At 46.7% G+C, this 22,964-nt stretch overlaps 1 protein-coding gene across 5 annotated transcripts in view; it reads left to right on the top strand.

Annotated features, from left to right (window-relative positions):
* DOCK6 (dedicator of cytokinesis 6) overlaps positions 1-22,964 on the top strand; it is a 163,751-nt gene that overhangs the window by 64,175 nt on the left and 76,612 nt on the right. For all 5 annotated transcript variants that reach the window (XM_040346475.1, XM_040346474.1, XM_040346472.1 and 2 more), the window contains exons 8-11: positions 6,796-6,913; positions 10,697-10,767; positions 17,225-17,363; positions 18,200-18,301. In XM_040346475.1, coding sequence (XP_040202409.1) covers positions 6,796-6,913; positions 10,697-10,767; positions 17,225-17,363; positions 18,200-18,301 — 430 coding nt within the window. The remainder of the gene's footprint in view (positions 1-6,795; positions 6,914-10,696; positions 10,768-17,224; positions 17,364-18,199; positions 18,302-22,964) is intronic.

Raw genomic sequence — 22,964 nt, 5'->3', positions numbered from 1 at the left:
ATATATACACAGGGCTCGACAAATCCTGGTCGCCATGGCGACTAGAAATAGTGTCCTGGCGACTTGGCTTGGAAGGTGGACAAGTTATTACCACCAGATGTGAGCTGGCGCCATCTGGTGGTGGCCGTTGGTATTACAAGTTAAGCATTACAAGTTAAACAGCAATTCTAATGTAATTTTTCACTATTTTTCAATATTTTCACTTCCATCTTCTTCCCTCTAATTAGAACCCCCAAACATTATATATATATATTTTATCCTAACACCCTAGAGAATAAAATAGCGATCATTGCAATACTTTCTGTCACGCCGTATTTGCGCAGCGGTCTTACAAGCACACTTTTTTTGGGGAAAAAAAACACTTTTTTCAATTAAAAAATAAGACAACAGTAAAGTTATCCCCATTTTTTTTTTAATATTAAGAAAGATAATGTTACGCCGAGTAAATTCATACCCAACACGGCACGCTTCAAAACTGAGTCCACTCGTGTAATGCCGACAAACTTTTACCCTTTAAAATCTTCATAGGCGACGTTTAAAAAAATCTACAGGTTGTATGTTTTGAGTTACAGAGGAGGTCTAGGGCTAGAATTATTGCTCTCGCTCTACCAATCGCGGCGATACCTCACGTGTGTGGGTTGAACACCGTTTACATATGCGAGCGCTGCTCACATATGTGTTCGCTTCTGCGCGCAAGCTTGTCGGGACGGGGTGCGTTTTCTGGCTCCTAACTTTTTTAGCTGGCTCCTAGATTCCAAGCAAATTTGTCAAACCCTGTGTGTGTATGTGTATGTATATGTATGTATGTATATATATATATATATATATATATATATATATATATATATATATATATATATATATATATATATATATATATATATATATATATATATATATATATATTGTAATGTTTGGGGGACCAGCTTGATCGCAGGACACAGGCTTTTTAAATCAAAACTAAGGTTTATTAAACTTAAATGGCTTAGCAGCAGCAAAAACAAAGGAAATAACAGTCTCACCGACTTGTACAGCTCAGAACTGCTATCGCAGTTAAATAGTCCTTGCAGGTAAGTCCTTCAGTAGCAGGCTTTCAGGCAACACACTGCCAAGTCCTTTCACAGCTTTTCATAGCTTCCACAGCTTTTCTTGTCCACCATTCACCATGCACAGACTCTCCTACACTCCTCCACTCTCACCTGCACTTCCTGTCTGCTTTAAACTCCTTCCTTGGACAGGTGCATTAACCCTTTCCGTTCCCTTAAAGGCACCACAGTCCAAACAGAGGGGAAATATAACGTCCTTCCAGGACCCAGCCATGGCGTCCTGTACATATCCCCCCCCTGTGCCCCAACGCCAAGGAGGTGGAGGCAACAGTGGAGCTAAAACAATGGACTCGGGAGAGGGCATCTGCATTTTGATGCAGTCTCCCGGGCCTATGCTCCACTATAAACTTAAACTCTTGGAGCGCCAGGAACCACCTGGTAATCCTGGCATTAGTCCCTTTACCTTGCCTCAGCCACGTTAAAGGGGCATGATCAGAAACTAACCTAAATTTCCTCCCCAAGAGGTAATATCTGAGGGACTCCAGAGCCCACTTAATGGCCAGACACTCTCTTTCAATAATAGCGTAGTTTTTCTCCGCTGGTGTCAACTTCCTACTGAGGAAGACTACTGGGTGCTCCTCACCATGAACAACCTGTGATAATACAGCTCCCAATCCTACATCGGAAGCATCAGTTTGGACAACAAACTCTTCTGAAAAATTGGGCGCTATCAAGACAGGGTGTTGGCACAGTGCTGACTTGAGCACCAAAAAAGCCTTCTCAGCGTCTGCATTCCACTCCACCATGACCGATTTCCGACCCTTAGTCAGATCGGTCAATGGAGCCGCCAATGTGGCAAAGTTAGGTACGAACCTCCTGTAGTATCCCACCATGCCCAGGAATGCACGTACCTGCTTTTTTGTGAGGGGGCGGGGCCAACTCTTTATAGCCTCTACCTTGCTGACCTGAGGTTTCACCACCCCTCTACCCACAATATAGCCCAGGTATTTCACCTCCTCCATTCCCAAAGCACATTTTTCAGGGTTTATTGTAAACCCCTCTTTCCAGAGAGAGTCCAGTACTGCCTGGACTTTGGGCAAGTGTGACTCCCAGTCTCTGCTAAAAATGACTATGTCGTCCAAGTACACTGAGGCATACTCCCGATGAGGTCGTAAAATCCTATCCATTGCTCGCTGGAACGTGGCTGGAGCAGTTTGCAGTCCAAAAGGCATTCTTTTGTACTGAAAACTCCCCTCTGGAGTAGAAAAAGCAGTTTTCTTTTTAGCAGCCTTAGTTAATGGGATTTGCCAATACCCCTTGGTAAGGTCTAATGTTGTGATATACCTAGCTGGACCTAGTCTCTCAATAAGTTCATCTACCCGGGGCATGGGGTAGGCATCAAACCGTGAAACTTCATTAAGCTTCCGGAAATCATTGCAGAATCGCAGAGTCCCGTTGGGCTTTGGTACCAACACAATCGGGCTCGACCACTCACTCTGCGATTCCTCAATGATCCCCAGGTCCAGCATCTTCTTTACTTCCTCTGAAACGGCCTTCCTTTGAGCCTCTGGGATGCGGTAGGGCCTGACAAAAACTTTGACTCCAGGTTCCGTGATAATATCATGCTCTATGATACTAGTTAGCCCCGGCAAGTCTGAAAACTTCTCTTTATTTCTCTGCAAGAACTCCTTTGCCTGCTGACTTTGGTATTTAGATAGGGTATTTGCTACTTGGACACTCTCCACCCCAACCTGTGGCTCAAGCCTTGCACTAGCCAGGGAGGTCACCGGTTCCCTGTCTGTCCAGGGCTTTAACAAGTTGACATGATATATCTGATACGGTTTCCTCTTGCCTGGCTGGTGGACTCTATAATTGACCTCTCCCACTTTTTCCACAACTTCAAAGGGTCCTTGCCACCTGGCTAAGAACTTACTTTCCACAGTGGGAATTAGCACCGCTACTCGATCCCCCACTTGGAAGTGCCTTATTTTAGCAGCCCTGTTATAGACCCGTCGTTGAGCCTCCTGGGCTTTTTGCAAATGCTCTTTGACTAGCGGCATCACGGTTTGGATCCTTTCCTGCATTTGGGAGACATATTCCAGGACACTCTTATGCTGAACAGGTTCACTTTCCCACTCCTCTTTAACCACGTCAAGAAGTCCGCGAGGTCTCCGCCCATATACCAACTCAAAGGGCGAAAAACCCGTGGAGGCCTGGGGCACTTCCCGGATAGCAAACAGGAGAGCTGGTAACAGGCAGTCCCAATCTTTCCCATCCCTTTGTACCACTTTCTTGAGCATAGATTTAAGGGTCTTATTAAAGCGTTCCACCAACCCGTCCGTTTGGGGATGGTAGACCGATGTGCGTAGCTGTTTAATCCGGAACAGCTTACACACATCGGCCATAACCCTTGACATAAACGGGGTACCCTTGTCTGTGAGTATTTCCTTGGGGAAACCAGTCCGTGTAAACATCTGGAATAATTCCCGGGCAATGGCCTTTGAGGAGGTATTCCGCAGGGGTAGCGCCTCAGGATATCGGGTGGCATAGTCAAGAATCACCAATATGTAAGAGTGACCTCGAGCTGACTTTACCAAGGGACCCACTATATCCATGGCTATCCTCTCGAATGGGACCTCAATTATGGGCAGAGGGACCAAAGGGCTCCGAAAATGAGTCACCGGAGCGGTCAACTGACAGGTCGGACAAGAGGTACAGTATCTCTTTACCTCTGCTTTCAGACCTGGCCAGTAAAACCGGTCGGTGATCCGTGCCTCTGTTTTTTCAACTCCCAGGTGTCCCCCTAACACATCGTTATGGGCCAGGTCCAGAACCTTTCGTCTATATTGTTGGGGTACCAACAATTGCTCTACCACATTTTCTCTCTCCTTGGTAACCCGATACAGCAATTCATTATATATTGCAAAGTGTGGCCACCTCTCATTCGCACCTGGCTCTTGGGGAACCCCATTTACTACTACCACTTGTTCCCGTGCATGGGCAAAAGTGGGGTCCTGCATCTGAGCAGTCCCAAATGCCCCATGGGGAACACCCAAATCCGGCAGCGCAGGGGTAGAGGCCACTTCCTCATCCTCTTCCCCCAGCATTACCTGAAGTGGGAAAGGCTCCTCCCCCTTAGTGTTTTGGTAGGTCTGTGGACCACATATCTTGACATCCTCAATAGTATCAACACTACTTTCATCACCATTAACCCAATCATTAGCATTTTCCCCATCTGGGTCCACATTAACGTTTGGCAGTTCAGGGTTATCCCTCTCAGCAGCAGGAACAGGGGGGCTAGTTTCTCCCCAGTCTCTGAACTGTTCTCCTTGTTCCCACAGTTTTGTAAACAATGGACAGTCTCGTCCTATTATAACATCATGCACCAAGTTCTTTATCACCCCCACCTCTTGAGTAACAGTGCCACATGCTGAGGAGATAGACAACGTGATGAGCGGGTACTCTCTAGTGTCCCCGTGAATGCATACCACCCGTAAAGTTTTTCTTACCGGACCGATCTTCCCAATCACTCTAGGATGAACCAGGGTTACCATGCTTCCAGAGTCCAACAAAGCCCGGGCAGGGAGGTGGTTCACTTGGACTTCACACTCAAACTTTTCCTCATCCAGGTCGAGGTGTGTGGTGCACACTTTGTGGGCACAAAAGGACCCCCTCCGAAGAACCCCGCATTCCATGGGCTCCTCTTGCAGTGGGCAGTGTGCCCGGGTATGACCCCAGGAATGACATCGCCAACATTGTACATCCCCTCCTCTCCGAACAGGAACAGAACGCTGCGAAGGTACCGGGAGTGTCTCTTGGCCTTCCGGGGTGTTTGTCCCAGGGCTCCTTGGAACATCCTTTCGAAGGGCAGCAGTTGGTCGAACAGGCCGTGGCAGACTAGGCCCTATGCGCTTGGTAGGTCCGAGCAGGTCCTCCACCACTGTATATCGTTCCACCATCTCAACAAGGAGGTTTGCTGTTTTGGGGTCTCCATGGCTGACCCACCGTTGGAGGTCATCTGGCAGGGACCTCAGGTATCGGTCCAGCACGACCCGCTCCACAATTTGGGGGCCAGACAACACCTCAGGCTGCAGCCATTTTTTTACTAGTTGCACCAGGTCATGCATTTGAGACCGGGGTGGCCGATCTGGACGATATTTCCATTGGTGTACACGTTGGGCCCGAACGGCCGTAGTCACCCCCAGACGAGCCAGAATTTCTGCCTTTAACTTTTGATAGTCTTTAGCATCATCTGGTGGCAGGTCAAAGTAGGCTTTTTGAGGATCTCCAGTGAGAAAAGGAGCAATGAGGCCGGCCCACTGGTCCTGAGACCATCCTTCTCTCTCCGCTGTCCTCTCAAATGTAGCAAGAAATGCCTCTACATCATCGCTCAGGGATAATTTCTGTAGAAAATGGCTTGCCCTCACAGTCACCTGGTTGCCAGGGGCAACAGCCGCTTGTTCCCGAACCTGAGACAGCTGCTGCACTGCTTCCTTTAAAGCCGTCACCTGAGCCTGCATAACCCCTTGCTGCGTCGCTTGCTGGGCCGCCAACAGGCGAGTATTTTCTTGCTGCAGAGCCAGCGCCTCTTTGTGGTAAGTTTGTTGTGCCTCCAGCTGGGCTGCTAAGCGCTGATTAGCTTCCTCATTGCGAGTCTGCGCTTGCATGTTAGCCAAGGTCAGCTGTTTAATTAGCTCCTCCATTGCTTCAACTTTCAATGTTTGTGCAGCTTTAACCCAGGACATAAATTCAATGTACTGTCTCTTTAAATGTCAGTTCAATATAAAGTCCAATGCAAAAAGAAAAAAAAGTTTTTTTTTTTTTTCTCTTCTTATGCCTGTTATTCTGTCCTGCCCGCATTCGAGCACCAGTGTAATGTTTGGGGGACCAGCTTGATCGCAGGACACAGGCTTTTTAAATCAAAACTAAGGTTTATTAAACTTAAATGGCTTAGCAGCAGCAAAAACAAAGGAAATAACAGTCTCACCGACTTGTACAGCTCAGAACTGCTATCGCAGTTAAATAGTCCTTGCAGGTAAGTCCTTCAGTAGCAGGCTTTCAGGCAACACACTGCCAAGTCCTTTCACAGCTTTTCATAGCTTCCACAGCTTTTCTTGTCCACCATTCACCATGCACAGACTCTCCTACACTCCTCCACTCTCACCTGCACTTCCTGTCTGCTTTAAACTCCTTCCTTGGACAGGTGCATTAACCCTTTCCGTTCCCTTAAAGGCACCACAGTCCAAACAGAGGGGAAATATAACGTCCTTCCAGGACCCAGCCATGGCGTCCTGTACAATATATATATATTAAAGTGGTAGTAAAGTCTTTACTACCACTTTTACCTACAGGTAAGCCTATAATAAGACTTACCTGTAGGTATAAAGAAAATCTCCTAAACCTGTACGACATCGCTGCTCCAGCCAATCACAGCGCTGGAGCTGTGATACCGGGAAGACACGCCGAGGCAAGATGACATCTCGCTCGGCGTGGACCAGGTAAGTTCTCTACACCTCGTTCCAAGGTAAGTATTTCATTATGCCTTTTGCCTTTCAGGTGTAAAAAGAAAAACAATTATTGGGTATACAACTGCTTTAATTAAGACACCAAGATTCAACTAAGAACATACATGCTACTTCTGTTTAGATGATATTTGTTTTATTGGATTTCAGCTTTGCTGCACCAGGTTTAGAAATCATTAGCGCATTATAATTTGAAGAAATAAAATAGCCTTTTTTTTCTTTTCCAGGAACCTTCTTTATGTTTATCCACGGTCCCTTAACTTCAGCAGCCGCCAGGGGTCTATGCGGAATATTACAGTGAAGGTCCAGTTCATGGCTGGAGAGGACCCCAACCAAGCTTTACCGGTGAGCCTAGAGACAGATTGGGGTTCTGTTATAATACACAGGCCTGGTATCCTGACATGGTAGCCCCCTAAGCCCATACTGTAAAGGAGGATGTGAAGTACTTGTCTTTCTGCAGAAAAGGGTGGCCAGGGCCCCAACAGGCAGGCTGTTGTTTGACCAATAATATAGGCCGTGAGATCTTTGCTCACAGGTTTGAGGGGGCCTACCTGGATATTTATCTTCCTTGAAGAGCGGCATGGGTCACCAGAGGGAGTCCTGGCCACCACTTCCACTAAGAAAGGTGCTTATTTGTCACCGTTTTGAGCATTTATAGAGGGGGATGATTGGGAGTGCCTATTTTTTTGCATATACATTATATTGTCAAAAGTATTGGGACACCTGCTTTTACATTAAATGTAATGGTATCCCAGGCTCCGTAGGGTTCAATATTGAGTTGGCCCACCCTTTGCAGCTATAACGGCTTCAACTCTTCTGTTGTCCACAAGGTTTAGGATTGTGTCTATGGGAATGTTTGACCATTCTTCCAGAAGCTCATTTGTGAGGTCAGGCACTGATGTTGATGAGAAGGCCTGGCTCGCAGTCTCAGCTCTAATTCATCACAAGGTGCTCTATCAAGTTGAGGTCAAGACTCTGTACATGCCAGTCAAGTTCCTCCACCCCAAACTCACTCATCCATGTCTTTATAGACCTTGCTTTGTGCAGTGGTCCAAATCATTTGGTGGAGAGGGGATTGTGGTGTGGGGTTGTTTTTCAGGAGTTTGGCTTGGCCCCTTAGTTCCAGTGAAGGGAACTCTTAAGGCGTCAGCATACCAAGACATTTTGGACAATTTCATGCTCCCTACTTTGTGGGAATAGTTTGGGGATGGCCCCTTCATGTTCCAGCATGACTGCGAACCAGTGCACAAAGAAAGGTCCATAAAGACATGCATTAGCGAGTTTGGGGTTGAGTAAATTGACTGGCCCGCACAGAGTCCTGACCTCAACCCGATAAAACACCTTTGGGACGAGTTAGAGCGAAGACTTCGAGCCAGGCCTTCTCGTTCATCATCGGTGCCTGACCTCACAAATGCGCTTCTGAAAGAATGGTCAAACATTCCCATAGACACACTCCTAAACCTTGTGGACGGCCTTCCCAGAAGAGTTGAAGTTGTTTGTAACTGCAAAGGGTGGGCCAACTCCATATTGAACCCTACGGACTAAGACTGGGATGCCATTAAATATCATGTGTGCTAAACTTAGTGATTGCACACGGTGGGAGGTGGCAGGGGTTAAATATTTGTTCCAAAACTTACGAGAAGCTGAGGGACGAGTTCCCATTATTGGGTGATTTCCACTATCAGTAAATTAGGCTGGGTCATGCAGTTAGATCCCAGAGTAATCCCTCATCCCTGCGCCTGGTAGACTCAACCTTTTTAGAGTCTGTGTTTGATGAAACTGAGAAAAAGGGTGTCATCTCCAGAACCTATATACAACTGCTGGCCCATATACAGGCGCCTGATATTCTGCCCTGCAGGGAGAAGTGAGATATTTGTCCTCTGGCTTACTGGGTCTTGAGGATGGATCGCTGGCCAGAGCTTGCACAGTACACAATTGAGCTACTGGCCTGTCCTGCATCCAGCGTTCTTTCAGAAAGCACATTCAGTGCTGCTGGAGGCTTTGTAACCGATCACAGGGTGCGCCTCTCCACCGACTCGGTCGGGCGACTGACCTTCATAAAAATGAATCAGGCTTGGATCACCACCAGCTACCAAGAACCTGATGCTGATGTTACTGAACAAATATTGCAAGCTGAATCCTTAGTGTCAGCGGCACAAAGGCTGTCGATCTTGTTCATGTTACACAGAGTGTATAGGACTCCGTTGCAATTGCACCATTGGGGAAGTCGAGACACACCCATATGTCCCAAGTGTCAGGTTTATCCAGGAGACCTTCTACATATGTTGTGGAAGTGCCCCAAACTTGTGAGATATTGGAATGCAGTGGGCACAATAATTCTATCTATCAAGTTCAGTTGCCCATGGATCCACTGGTGTGCTTGCTTGGAGGTCTTGACGAGGACTTGTGTTCTCCTCCTACCTATATTGCCCTTATTAGATTACTCTAAGGAAAGATGGGATGGACAGCCGCACTCCAAGAAAAACCATGAGGTTGTCTTTATTGTAATTTTTTTAATAAAAAATGCACTACAAAACAAGCAGAACACAGGAAAAACAGCCTACGCATTTCACACTCCAATTAGTGCTTAGTCATGGCTATTAGATTACTCTATTTGGCAAAAAAGCTCATAGCGAGATATTGGCTGTCCACCCGGACTCCGACGAGCAAGCAGTGGATCCAGGCAGTTAAAGCGGAGTTCCACCCAAATTTGGAACTTCCGCTTATCCCACTCAGAAACACAAATGAGGTCACATTTAACCCCTTCAGCGCCCTATTGTGGTTAACTCCCAAACTGCAATTGTCATTTTCACAGTAAACAATGCATTTTTAATGCATTTTTTGCTGTGAAAATGACAATGGTCCCAAAAATGTGTCAAAATTGTCCGAAGTGTGCGCTATAATGTCGCAGTCACGAAAAAAATCGCTGATCGCTGCCATTAGTAGTAAAAAAAAAAAATATATAAAAATGCAATAAAACTATCCCCTATTTTGTAAACTCTATACATTTTGCGCAAACCAATCGATAAACACTTATTGCGATTTTTTTTTTTTTTTTTTTTAGCAAAAAATAGGTAGAAGAATGCGTATCGGCCTAAACTGAGGGAAATTTTTTTTAATATATATTTTTGGGGGATATTTATTATAGCAAAAAGTAAAAAATATTGCATTTTTTTCAAAATTGTCGCTCTATTTTTGTTTATAGCGCAAAAAATAAAAACCGCAGAGGTGATCAAATACCACCAAAAGAAAGCTCTATTTGTGGGAAAAAAAGGACGCCAATTTTGTTTGGGAGCCACGTCGCACGACCACGCAATTGTCAGTTAAAGCGACGCAGTGCCGAATCGCAAAACCGATCGTTAGTAGGCACAACCATCGGTTAAAAATCCACGCATGCTCAGAATCAAGTCGACGCATGCTTGGAAGCATTGAACTTCGTTGTGTTTTACATCACCGCGTTCTGACACACTCGTTTTTTAACCGATGGTGTGTAGGCGCGACAGACCATCAGTCAGCTTCATCGGTTAACCGATGAAAGCGGTCCATCGGTCCGCTCTCATCGGATGGACTGATCGTGTGTACGCGGCATTAGTGTTAAGGGACATGCGGGTAACGGGTCATGTGGCATGAGAAATGATATACTGGCACCGTCGGGTTGAACTGGTCTATGTTTGTTTTTTCTTTTCACACTTGTTTTATTTTTCTGTTCCTCCTTCTGGAAGCTATAGCAAGGGGGCGAGATGGAAGTTGTACTAGGCACCCATTTCAGATATGGTATTGAGTTTGTATAATATTCCTTGTATTTGTGCAACTGTCAATGTAATCTATACAGGCTTTTTGGCTACATACCTGTTTTGTGTGTGCCTTTTTGCTCTTGTACAATAAACACCTTTTTGATGATAAAAAAAAAAAAGATCATGTGTGTGTATATATAAAGGCAGGTGTCCCAATACTTTTGACCATATTGTGTACCTTTTACTAGAATAAAATGTTTTGCAAAAAAACAAAAACAAATGCAGCATTAGATTGACTTTCTTTGTACATAACCGGTGGCTAGATTTTTTACTTATCTGAGTTTTGCTTCTTTTCCTGTATCTATCTGTAACCGTCCCATCTCTTTGTCTGTAGGTGATATTTGGGAAGTCGAGTTGCAGCGAGTACTACACTGAGGCGTACACGTCTGTGGTATATCATAATAAGTGAGTAATTCTTTTCTTATCTGGTCTTGTGTCCTGATCCCCTTAAGCTGGCCATTGAAATTCGGCCGGTTCAGCAGTGACCAGACACATTTTGATCAGTTGTGGAAAACAGAAGTCAATCAATTTGATCAATTTGTGTCAAAGCGACATGCTGGAAGTTTTTTCTCGATGGTGGCAGACAATTGTTTTCTGACAGTGGTGGGAGCTGCTGCCAAAATACACTACAGGAGCTGAGTATTTGTGTGGATGGAGGAATCTATTGTGTTTTTTTTTCAGCTAAACCAAAAAATCAATAACAGTGGGCCAGATTCAGGTACAAATGCGGCGGCGTAACGTATCGCATTTACGTTACACCGCCGCAAGTTTTACGGGCAAGTGCTTGATTCACAAAGCACTTGCCTGTAAAGTTGCGGCGGCGTAGCGTAAATCCCTCCGGCGCAAGCCCGCCTAATTCAAATGATCCAGGTAGGGGGCGTGGATCATTTAAATTAGGAGCGTTCCCGCGCCGAACACACTGCGCATGCTCCGTTTTGAAATTTCCCGCCGTGCTTTGCGCGAAATGACGTCGCACCGACGTGATTTTTTGAAAGTCGACGTGAGTTACGTCCTTTCCTATTCACGGACGACTTGCGCAAAAAAAAAAATTTCAAAATTCGATGCGGGAACGACGGCCATACTTTAACATGGCAGGTCTATCTATACGCCACGAAATAGCAGCTTTAATTATACGCCGGGAAAAGCCGACTAGCGACGACGTAAGAGAATGGGACGGCCGCGCGTACCTTCGTGAATCGCCGGAAAAATCTAATTAGCATACCCGACGCGGAAAACGACGCAAACTCCACAAAGCGGGTGCCGAAGTATTACACCTGCGATCGGAAGGCGTACGAAGCCGTACGCCTGTCGGATCGAAGCCAAAAGCTGTCGTTTCTTGGTTTGAGGATTTAAACTAAAGATACGACGCGGGAAATTTGAAAGTACGCCGGAGTATCAGCAGATACTCCGGCGTACTTCTTCTGTGAATCTGGCCCAGTATGGCCAGTTTTAGACGTTGGAGGGCCACTGTACACAATGCAGTTCAAACCGTCTTTTGACAGATAAATGCTGTGCCTGCAAGTGGGGTCTCTAGTTTGCCCCTGGTCTCTTCCATTTCTTACTGGTCTTGTTTGCACCCTCACAATGTCACTTCCAGTGCCGATCCTGACCTCCTTGGGGCCCTAAGCAAAATTACATGTCACATTAAAATGGGGGGGGGGGGCTGCCGACATTAAAGTTGAGAAGCGGGGGGGTGCTGACTTCTCAACTCGCTGGCTGCATGGGAGAAGAGATAAGAGGTGGGGTGAGGGGCAGAAAATGACTTCTCACCAGGCGGGGGCCTCTAGTAATTTGGGGGGCTCTCCGCAGCTTTGCGGGGCCTTAAGCGGCTTGCATAGTGAGCCTATAGGGCGGATCGGCCCTGGTCACTTCTATGACCTATGGACCTCTTGAGGAAGCCTCTAAAAAAAATATGGGATTTTAGCACCATCGTCTAAGAGCAAGTGCCATTAAAGTGATTGTATGCATTAAGATAAAAAGCCTTCTGTGTACAGCATCCCCCCAGCCCCTCTAATACTTACCTGAGCCCCCTCTCTATCTAGCAATGTTGTAGGATTGTCTCGGCTGCCCCGGGACTCCCCTCCTCATTGGCTGAGACAGCAGCCCGGCGCCTTTGGCTCCAGCTGCCGTCAAAGTCAGTTAGCCAATGAGGAGAGAAAGGGGGCAGAGCCGGGCCGCAGCTCCTTATCTGAATAGATACACGGAGCTGCAACTCGACTCGGGTGCCCCCCATAGCAAGCTGCTTTGCTGTGGGGGCACTCATTAGGATGGAGGGGCCAAGAGAGCTGACGAGGGACCCGAGAAGAGGAGGATCCGGGCTGCCCTGTGCAAATTCACTGTATGGAGCAGGTAAGTATAACATTTCTGTTATTTTTAACAAAAAAAAAAATGAGTCTTTACTATCACTTAAATGCCTTCATATTTATCTTACTTTTAAACTGAACTAAACTTGATTGATTGAAGAGTTTTTTTTTTTTGTTTTAAATTAAAAAACATGTTATACTTACCTGCTTTATGCACATGGTTTTGCACAGAGCAGCCCAAATCCTCCTCTTCTGGGGTCCATCGCTGGCCCTCCTGGCTCCTTCTTTCTTCTGAGTGCCCCCCATAGAAAGCTGCTTGCAATGGGGGCATTCCTGCTTGATCCCGAGCCCCTTGCTACCTCGTCACTGGATTTGATTGATGGCAGTAGGAGACAATGGCTCTGGCTGATCTCACTGAGGAGAGAGAGAACAGTGCTGCTGCTCTTGGGCAAATCACTGGATCAGAGGCGTACTAAGCATGGGGCGGAGGGGGCGGGCCGCACCGGGTACCACACCCTGGGGGGGTGTCAGGCCGACGCCCCCCCTCCGCGAATGAAGAGAACTGTAGCGTGCGGCATGATGATGGCGCGGTAACAGGGAGGCAGCGCTAGCGGAAGTCTAGGTAAGACACAGTTGAAGTGTGGCTTTTCAGAGGCGGCGGCGGCGGGGGGGGTGTGTGACTCGTGCGAGCCGTACCCATACCCGGGACCGCAATTATCCCCTTCTCTGTGGCAGCGCAGCGCCCGCGGCTCTGATAGATACGGCTGTGACTGGCTGACACTGACAGTCACACAGCCGAGGAGCATGAAGCTGCAGCCGCCTCCCCCTGTGCTGTGCTGCCTGTGTGTGTAGTGTAACACGCGGCGCGCTGATGATCATCTGTCTGATGGCATCATGGGTCTGAAGGCAAGGGGGGTGTGTGCACTATTGTAAGGGGGGGGCGTGTTCTGTATATGAGGGGGGGTGTTCTGTATATGAGGGGAGTTCTGTATTGTAGGGGGTGGTATCTGTATAGGGGGGGGTTCTGTATATGAGGGGGGTTTTGTATTCTGGGGGTTCTGTATTGTAGGGGGGGGAGTTCTGTATTGTAGGGGGGTGGTATCTGTATAGGGGGGTTCTGTATTATGGGGGGGGGTTGTTCTGTATTGTAGGGGGTGGTTCTGTATATGAGGGGGGATTCTGTATTCTGGGTGGGTTCTGTATTGTGGGGGGTGTTCTGTATGGTAACGGGTGGTTTCTGTATATGAGAGGGGTTCTGTATTCTGAGGGGGTTCTGTATTGTGGGGGGGGGGGTGTTCTGTATTGTAGGGGGTGGTATATGTATAGGGGGGGGTTATGTATATGAGGGGGGTTCTGTATTGTGTGGGGGGGAGTTCTGTATTGTAGTTGGGTGGTATCTGTATAGGGGGGTTCTGTATTCTGGGGGGTTCTGTATTGTGGGGGGGGTGTTCTGTATTGTAGGGGGGTGGTATCTGTATAGGGGGGTTCTGTATTCTGAGGGGGTTCTGTATTGTAGGGGGTGGTTCTGTATTGTGGGGGGGGTGTTATCTGTATAGGGGGTGGTTCTGTATATGAGGGGGGTTCTGTATTGTAGGGGGGTCTGAACTGTAGGGGGGGGTCTGTATTGTAGGGGGGTCTGTATTGTAGGGAGGGGTCTGCACTGTCCAGAGGTGCAGTCTAATGTAAAGGGGTGCAGTGTAATGTAAAGGGGTCCAGAGATGCAGGGTGCTGTGTAATGTAAAGGGGTCCAGAGATGCAGGGTGCTGTGTAATGTAAAGGGGCCAGAGGTGCAGGGTGCTGTGTAATGTAAAGGGGTCCAGAGATGCAGGGTGCTGTGTAATGTAAAGGGGCCAGAGGTGCAGGGTGCTGTGTAATGTAAAGGGGTCCAGAGATGCAGGGTGCTGTGTAATGTAAGGGGTCCAGAGGTGCAGGATGCTGTGTAATATAAAGGGGTCCAGAGGTGCAGGGTGCTGTGTAATGTAAAGGGGTCCAGAGGTGCAGGGTGCTGTGTAATGTAAGGGGTCCAGAGGTGCAGGGTGCTGTGTAATGTAAGGGGTCCAGAGATGCAGGGTGCTGTGTAATGTAAGGGGTCCAGAGGTGCAGGATGCTGTGTAATGTAAAGGGGTCCATAGGTGCAGGGTGCTGTGTAATGTAAAGGGGTCCAGAGGTGCAGGGTGCTGTGTAATGTAAAGGGGACCAGTGGTGCAGGGTGCTGTGTAGTGTAAAGGGGTGCAGGGGTGCTGTGTATTGTAAAGGGGTCCAGAGATGCAGGGTGCAGTGTAATGTAAAGGGGTCCAGAGATGCAGGGTGCTGTGTAATCTAAAGGGATCCAGAGGTGCAGGGTGGTGTGTAATGTAAGGGGTCCAGAGGTGCGGTGCTGTGTAATGTAAGGGGTCCAGAGATGCAGGGTGCTGTGTAATTTAAAGGGGTCCAGAGATGCAGGGTGCTGTGTAATGTAAAGGGGTCCAGAAGTGCAGTGTAATGTAAAGGGGTCCAGAGGTGCAGGGTGCTGTGTAATGTAAGGGGTCCAGAAGTGCAGTGTAATGTAAAGGGGTCCAGAGGTGCAGGGTGCTGTGTAATGTAAGGGGTCCAGAGATGCAGGGTGCTGTGTAATGTAAAGGGGTGCAGGGTGCTGTGTAATGTAAAGGGGTCCAGAGATGCAGGGTGCTGTGTAATGTAAAGGGGTCCAGAGGTGCAGGGTGCTGTGTAATGTAAAGGGTCCAGAGATGCAGGGTGCTGTGTAATGTAAGGGGTCCAGAGATGCAGGGTGCTGTGTAATGTAAAGGGGTCCAGAGATGCAGGGTGCTGTGTAATGTAAAGGGGTCCAGAGATGCAGGGTGCTGTGTAATGTAAAGGGGTCCAGAGATGCAGGGTGCTGTGTAATGTAAAGGGGTCCAGAGTGCTGTGAAATGTAAAGGGGTCCCGTGGTGCAGTTGTGGAGAGGGGGTACACAGTAGTGACAAAGAGATATTGAAGGATGCAGGGGGCACAGTGGGGTGTTTTTACATTTTACCGTGGGGGGGGGTGCCATATATTGGATCTGCCCCGGGTGCCAAATGTTCTAGGTACGCCCCTGCACTGGATTGAAATCAGGCTCAGCTAAGTATAAGGGGGGGGGGAGCTGCAAAAAAAAAAAAAACATTCAGCCTTTACAACCAGTTGAACCAACTGAACATTTGCTATGTTGTAGGGAAACTGATAGCTAGAATTGTTCATTGACCATAATCGGTACTCCTGTGTCTTCAGCCTCATTGCTGTATATTTGCTGTGAGATCATTTATGGCACTGCTGCCCTCCCCCCGTCCATCCATCCAGCCAGTCGGGCCCCCAAGATCCCCCTGCCCCATCAAATCCCGTTGTCGGTCGGGGGAACCCACACCAACCTCCCAGTCGGGTCCGGAGCACTTACCCCATCTATGGCAGGCAGCGCTTCACCCAGGCGACAGGCAGTGGGCATCATGGATGGCTTCCCCTTCGTCTCAGACCTGCTTGTCCGGGAGGAGAATCAGTGTGAAAATAGCAAATATTCATTCGCTATTGTCACACAACTGGATGGGCTCGGTTCACAATGCTCTGCGACCCGAGCCCACCAGTTTTTGAAACCTATTAGAGCCTCTGGTTCTAATCCGGCGTCCCTGCAGTTTTTTGTTTGCCAGTGTCTTCCTGTAGATGGCAGTATAACCCAAAGGTTTAAGACTTCCCATGTATTTTCAAGAATGGGATTTTATGACGAGTACAGAAATCATATTTTACCTGCCAATATATTTGTAGACCTGTTAAACCAGTCACCCCAACCCCCCCTCCACAGTTCATAGGCAGGAGACGCCATTATATCATATCTCAGCTCTGTAGCTCCCTGTGTCACCTGCTCTAGCATCATACCTTCTGCCTGTATATTGCTTAAAGCGGAGTTCCGGACACAATTTCACTTTTTAAATATAAATACCGCTGTAATACACAAGCTTAATGTATTCTAGTAAAGTTAGTCTGTAAACTAAGGTCCGTTTTGTTAGGTTGTTACAGCATTTAGACACTTTATAAAATAGAAATTGACTGGGGCCATCTTAAGTGTGGGCATCATGAAGCCAGACTGTATGACTTCCTGGATTTCAGCCTTGCAGATCTTGCACATGCTCAGTGCTGCACAAGCAGTGTAATAGGTTTCAGATCAGGTTTCAGCACCTGTACTGTCCAAGTCACATGATTATTCGAGACTGGGGAGTGCACAGACTCCTGGAAAGTTACACCCACTACATTCCCAGGAGTCTGTGCGGTGAAGCTTAAGCACCTAGGTGCAGGAAGAGGGAAGATGAACTATTCTGCCTAGCAACAACACTTTGAAGGCATCTAAAAAAAAAAAAAAAAATTTCTTAAAGGACTAATGACATTTTTTTAAAACTACTGATGTAATGTTATATTTATGGGTGGAACTCCACTTTAAACACTTACACTTATCAATACATAACTGAAGTTAGAGGTACTTTATATGTGCCCTGAGTTCTGCTTATATTTTGTCAATATCCTAGCTCCTAAACCTTTCTTTGCCAAATTTTTCCCAGATCTCCTGAGTTCTATGAAGAATTTAAAATGAAAATTCCTGGAAACATGACCGAAAACCACCATCTTCTCTTCACCTTCTACCATGTGAGCTGCCGGCAGAACCAGACTTCCGCCTTGGAGACTCCTGCTGGCTATACGGTGAGAGATTTCTGTAGCTATACCCCTATTTAAGAGCTTTCTGTACCTATACCTCTATGTGCCTGCAGCCAAGACTTTACCATTGGTGTCTGGACACAATAACAGGAAGGTTTGGGGCGATAAGGTGATCCATAGCCTCTATGTACCTTCAGCCGAGACTTTACCATTGGTGTCTGAACACAATGATAATGGGAAGGTTTGGGGTGATAAGGTGATCCATAGCCTCTGTGTGCCTTCAGTCAAGACTTTACCATTGGTGTCTGGACACAATAACAGGAAGGTTTGGGGGCGATAAGATGATCCATAGCCTCTATGTACCTTCAGCCGAGACTTTACCATTGGTGTCTGGACACAATGAAAACAGGAAGGTTTGGGGTGATAAGGTGATCCATAGCCTCTGTGTGCCTTCAGCCATGACTTTACCATTGGTGTCTGGGCACAATGATAACCGGAAGGTTAAGGTATTTCTGGGGCGATAAGGTGATCCATAACCTCTATGTACCTTCAGACAAGACTTTACCATTGGTGTCTGGGCACAATGATAATAGGAATGTTGAGGTATTTCTGGGGTAAGTGATAAGGTGATCCATAGCCTCTGTGAACCTTTAGCCAAGACTTTACCATTGGTGTCTGGGCACAATGATAACAGGAAGGTTTGGGGTGATAAGGTGATCCATAAGCTCTATGTACCTTCAGACAAGACTTTACCATTGGTGTCTGGGCACAATGATAACAGGAAGGTTGAGGTATTTCTGGGATAAAGAGATCTATAGCCCTAGAGGAATGGCAGCTGAAATCAAATTGTTTACCATAGACTGATACTTCTTTCTTCACAGTGGATCCCACTGATGCAACATGGCAGACTTCGTTCAGGAGCCTTCTCTCTCCCAGTGTCTGTGGAAAAGCCTCCACCCAGCTACTCAGTGCTGACCCCTGATGTAAGTATACCAGGCATAGAATGTGTGACTGTTGTTGTACTATATATTACCATATACAACATGTTTTTAGGTCTGTGTCTAGGGCAACAGCTTGAGTGGTCATTCCACCCAAAATTAATATTTGACGGGAGATTAATGGAGTCTGTCATTGCTGAACTGTCCTTTAGGAATTCTAGCTCCTTGGCTGTCATTGTGATTCTTTGATTCCTGAGTCGCTGACCTGGAACAAGTATAAATATAAGCAGCGCTTTTCTGTGCCTAATCCCTTCCAGATTTCTGAAGTTCTATAGAGAATTAAAAATTAAAAATCCAAGAAGCCCAACAGAAAACCATCATCTTTTCTTCACTTTTTACAGCATGCTTCTTTCAGGATTAGGAATGAAACATTCAGAAGTCGGGCATTTAGTATTTTCCATAGGAGGCATGCAGTGGCAGCCTCCATGCATCTCGTGTGACAGAGTCTCTCTAGGTTTTCGGTAGATGTTGAACGAGTGCAAGGAGCTGGGTTTGCGCATCTGCTGTGGCCATTATTATGGGGATCCTTGCCACAATTTTTAATTTTATTTTATGGTACAAAGAATGTAACAGAAGGAGCAGGAGGACCCAAACTCCCAACTTTTTTTTATTCATTTTTTTAATTGTTGCTCTTCTTTTTGTTTTATAGCGCAAAAAAAACAAATACCACAAAAATAAAGATCTATTTGTGGTAAAAAAGAGATCAATTTTGTTTGGGTACTTTGTCAGTTAAAGTGACGCAGTTTCGTATCGCAAAAAATGGCCTGGTCGAGAAGCGGGTAAATCCTTCCGGGCTGAAGTGGTTAATTACAACAGATAACATTTTTGTATTTCCATTTTTATTAGAGTGATGCTTGGCTCTGTTGAGAGGAGTCACAAGTTATGGATGAGTTCCAGCGTGTTCGCATGGTACATGTGAAGAGCCCGCCAGGAAGTCTGCACGGCGCTGCACTAATCACAGCCAGGGAGACATTGTCCCGGTGCTCGACTGCAGAGATCGGGAAATGTCTCCCTGGTTGTGATTAGCGCAGCGCCGTGCAGACTTCCTGGCGGGCTCTGCACGTGTACCATGCGAACATGCTGGAGCTCATCCTTAGTCACAAGACCAGGGGTGCAAAAAACGACTGGCCAGATTCACGTACGGCGGCTTAAAGTTGTGCGGGCGTAGCGTATGTAATTTACGTTACGCCGCTGCAAGTTAGAGAGGCAAGTGCTGTATTCACAAAGCACTTGCGTCCTAAGTTGCGGCGTAGCGTAAATGTGCCAGCGTAAGCGCGCCTAATTCAAATTGTGAAGAGGTGGGCGTGTTTTATGCAAATAAACCATGACCCCACGTAAATGAAGTTTTGAAAGAACGGCGCATGCGCCGTCCGCGGTCGTATCCCAGTGCGCATGCTCCAAATCACGTCGCAAATAGTCAATGCTTTCGACGTGAACGTGACCTACGCCCAGCCCTATTCTGAATCGACTTGCGCAAACGACGTGAAATTAGACGGCGGTTCCGACGTCCATACTTAACATTTGTTGCGCCATCTTTTTAGTGGTTTATCTTTATGCCTAAAAAAAAAACGCATTACGTAAACAGCTTATCTTTACTGCGACGGGCGAGCGTACGTTCGTGAATAGGCGTATCTCTCTGATTTACATATTCTAGGCGTAAATCAGCGTACACGCCCCTAGCGGCCAGCGTAAATAGACAGCTAAGATACGACGGCGTAGGAAGACTTACGCCGCTCGTATCTTAGCAACATTTAAGCGTATCTCAGTTTAAGCATACGCTTAAATGTAGGACGGCGCGGATTCAGAGTTACAACGGTGTATCTATACCTGAATCTGGCTATACTTGTCCAAGGGTCCCAATCTACTTGTCCCTCGTGACCATATTGTCCTGATAAAAAAATATGAAGAATTGATATTTTTTATTGGGCAGAGGAGCTTTTAGGAATGTTTGGGGCTTTTAAAACAAAAGGGGCTTTATGGTGACTCAAGCTTTTAGTGTTTTTAACATTGCGCTGTTTATCTCCTGCTTACTTCCTTGCCTGTCTCCAGCACTGCAGCCAGGGACTAGCAGGGAGAAGAGAGACATTGAAGTAAGATGAGCACTAATTGGGCGCCCTTCAGGAAAGGGGAGTGTCAGGCTCTCTTAATGCAGGGTCGAAGCGCATCTGCTGAGTACATGAGGCGCGGGTTCCAATGAGGAAAAAAAACGTTATTCCTTCAGGGTACCATCGCACACAGAAGCACTTGGGTGCTCGGAACAAGCGCATGCTAAGCAGCCAAATCCAGCTCTGGTGCCTGCTCTGTTAGGCCCTGTTCGTACCTGGGCATTTTGGGATCGCAGCAGAATCGCTGCAACTCTGTCTACGATCTCAAAACCCACTACAATCACAAAACGCAGGTTCCGGTGTCATTTTTTTCAACGCCACCTAAAATGTGGTGCGGTTTTGCTGCGATTGGCATGCGGCAAACGACATAACGTGAAGCTTGTCACTCAAAAAAGGAGCAACTTTTTTTTGGGGAAGTGACAAGCTTCACACAATGTGATATGGTGCGTGATAACTCGTGCGACAATCGTGGAAAAACTGCACCGCATTTTGCAATGATTCTGCTGCAATCCAAAAAAATGCCCGGGTGTGAATGGAGCTAAAGGGCTGCTTGTCTCAGGGCATTTTGATTTGCTCCTCCCTGCAATACTCTTTAACCACTTAAGACCCGGACCTTTAGGCAGCTAAAGGACCCGGCCAGGTTTTGCGATTCGGCACTGCGTCGCTTTAACAGACTATTGCGCGGTCGTGTGACGTGGCTCCCAAACAAAATTGGCGTCCTTATTTTCCCACAAATAGAGCTTTCTTTTGGTGGTATTTGATCACCTCGGCGGTTTTTATTTTTTGCGCTATAAACAAAAATAGAGCCACAATTTTGAAAAAAAATTGAATATTTTTTACTTTTTGCTATAATAAATATCCCCCAAAAATATTTAAAAAAATAAAAATTTTTCCTCAGTTTAGGCCGATACATATTCTACATATTTTTGGGGAAAAAAATCGCAATGAGCGTTTATCGGTTGGTTTGCGCAACATTTATAGCATTTACAAAATAGGGGATAGTTTTATTGCATTTTTATAAAAAAAAAACATTGCGACATTATGGCGGACAATTTTGACACATTTTTGGGACCATTGTCATTTTCACAGCAAAAAATGCATTTAAAATGCATTGTTTACTGTGAAAATTACAATTGCCGTTTGGGAGTTAACCACAAGGGGGCGCTGAAGGGGTTATATATGACCTAATATGTGTTTCTAACTGTAGGGGTGTGTGGCTGTAGGTCTGACGTCATCGATTGTGTCTCCCTATAAAAGGGAACACACGATCGATGACGCCGCCACAGTGAAGAACGGGGAAGCTGTGTTTACACACAGCTCTCCCCGTTCTTCAGCTCCGGGAACCGATTGCGGCGCTTGGGTCCCGGAGTTTCGGACCGGGTCGCGCGCGCACACCGCGGGCACGCGCCCGGGTACTAGGACGTACCTGTACGTGCCCAGCCGTGCCATTCTGCAGACGTAAATGTGCAGGAGGCGGTCCTTAAAGCGGTGTTTCACCCTGCAGAACAACTTTTTAGCATAAAATGAGGCATAGTAGCGCGAGCTACAGTATGCCTGTCTTAATTTTTTTATCCCCGTACTCGCTGTGTAATCGTACATAGAAGATTCCGACTGCCCGCGGGGAATGGGTGTTCCTTTCAAGAGGGAGGGTGATTGACGGCCGGCTCTGGCACGTCACGCTCCCCGAAGACAGCCGGAGTAGGTCCCGGCTCTTCACGGCGCCTGCGCACAGACTATGCGCAGGCGCCGTGAAGAGCCAAGCCTATTTCGGCTATTTCCGGAGAAGCGTGACGCGCCAGAGCCGGCCGTCAATCACCTTCCGTCTGGATTGGAATGCCCATTCCCCGTGGCCAGTCGGAATCTTCTATGTACGATTACACTGTGAGTACGGGGATAAAAAAATTAAGACAGGCATACTGTAGCTCGCGCTACTATGCCGAATTTTATGCTAGAAGAATTTTTTATTTTTTTTTTTATAGGGTGAACCCCCGCTTTAAGTGGTTAAAGCTTAAGAAACAATCAATTATTTCCTTTTTTTCTGTGATCTTTGTATATTTCACAGATAAATGTCGCTCTACATATAAGTCTTCTAATTGTAGCAGCTCATTTTTGCTTGAATTTTCTGTAACAAAAATCTGATTACAAGATGGAGACAAAAGACCTGGAACAAGCAGCCCACCCCCCCACCCCCCTGAACTTGCCTTTTCCTTTTAGTGTTTCTTGATTTTTAATGCATAAAACAGATCTGGGTGTTGAGCTGCCATAAATGACAGTGATTAAAGTTACAGGCATAGCCGAAGCAGGACACGATGCGTGCCGAACGATCCTCCGGTGTTTTCATTGCAGTTGTTTTCTCCAACGCCTACAAAATGTTCCGGCTTCTTTTAATAGAAGGAAATCAAAGTGCTCCTTAGAGAAAACCGTTCCATCTATCGGATGTTGGAAAATCTTTGTATCTCTGATTTAATGGACAGACTTTGTTCCTCCGGCAGATCGTTCCTCTCGCTTGCAGTCCTAGTTTAATGGCTCTAGTAATTATCCAT

The sequence above is a fragment of the Rana temporaria genome, chromosome 3 (genome assembly GCF_905171775.1).
Source record: "Rana temporaria chromosome 3, aRanTem1.1, whole genome shotgun sequence".
Classification (NCBI taxonomy): Eukaryota; Metazoa; Chordata; class Amphibia; order Anura; family Ranidae; genus Rana; species Rana temporaria.
Note: the sequence above shows the minus strand (reverse complement) of the source record. Positions and strands in the feature narration are given on the sequence as shown.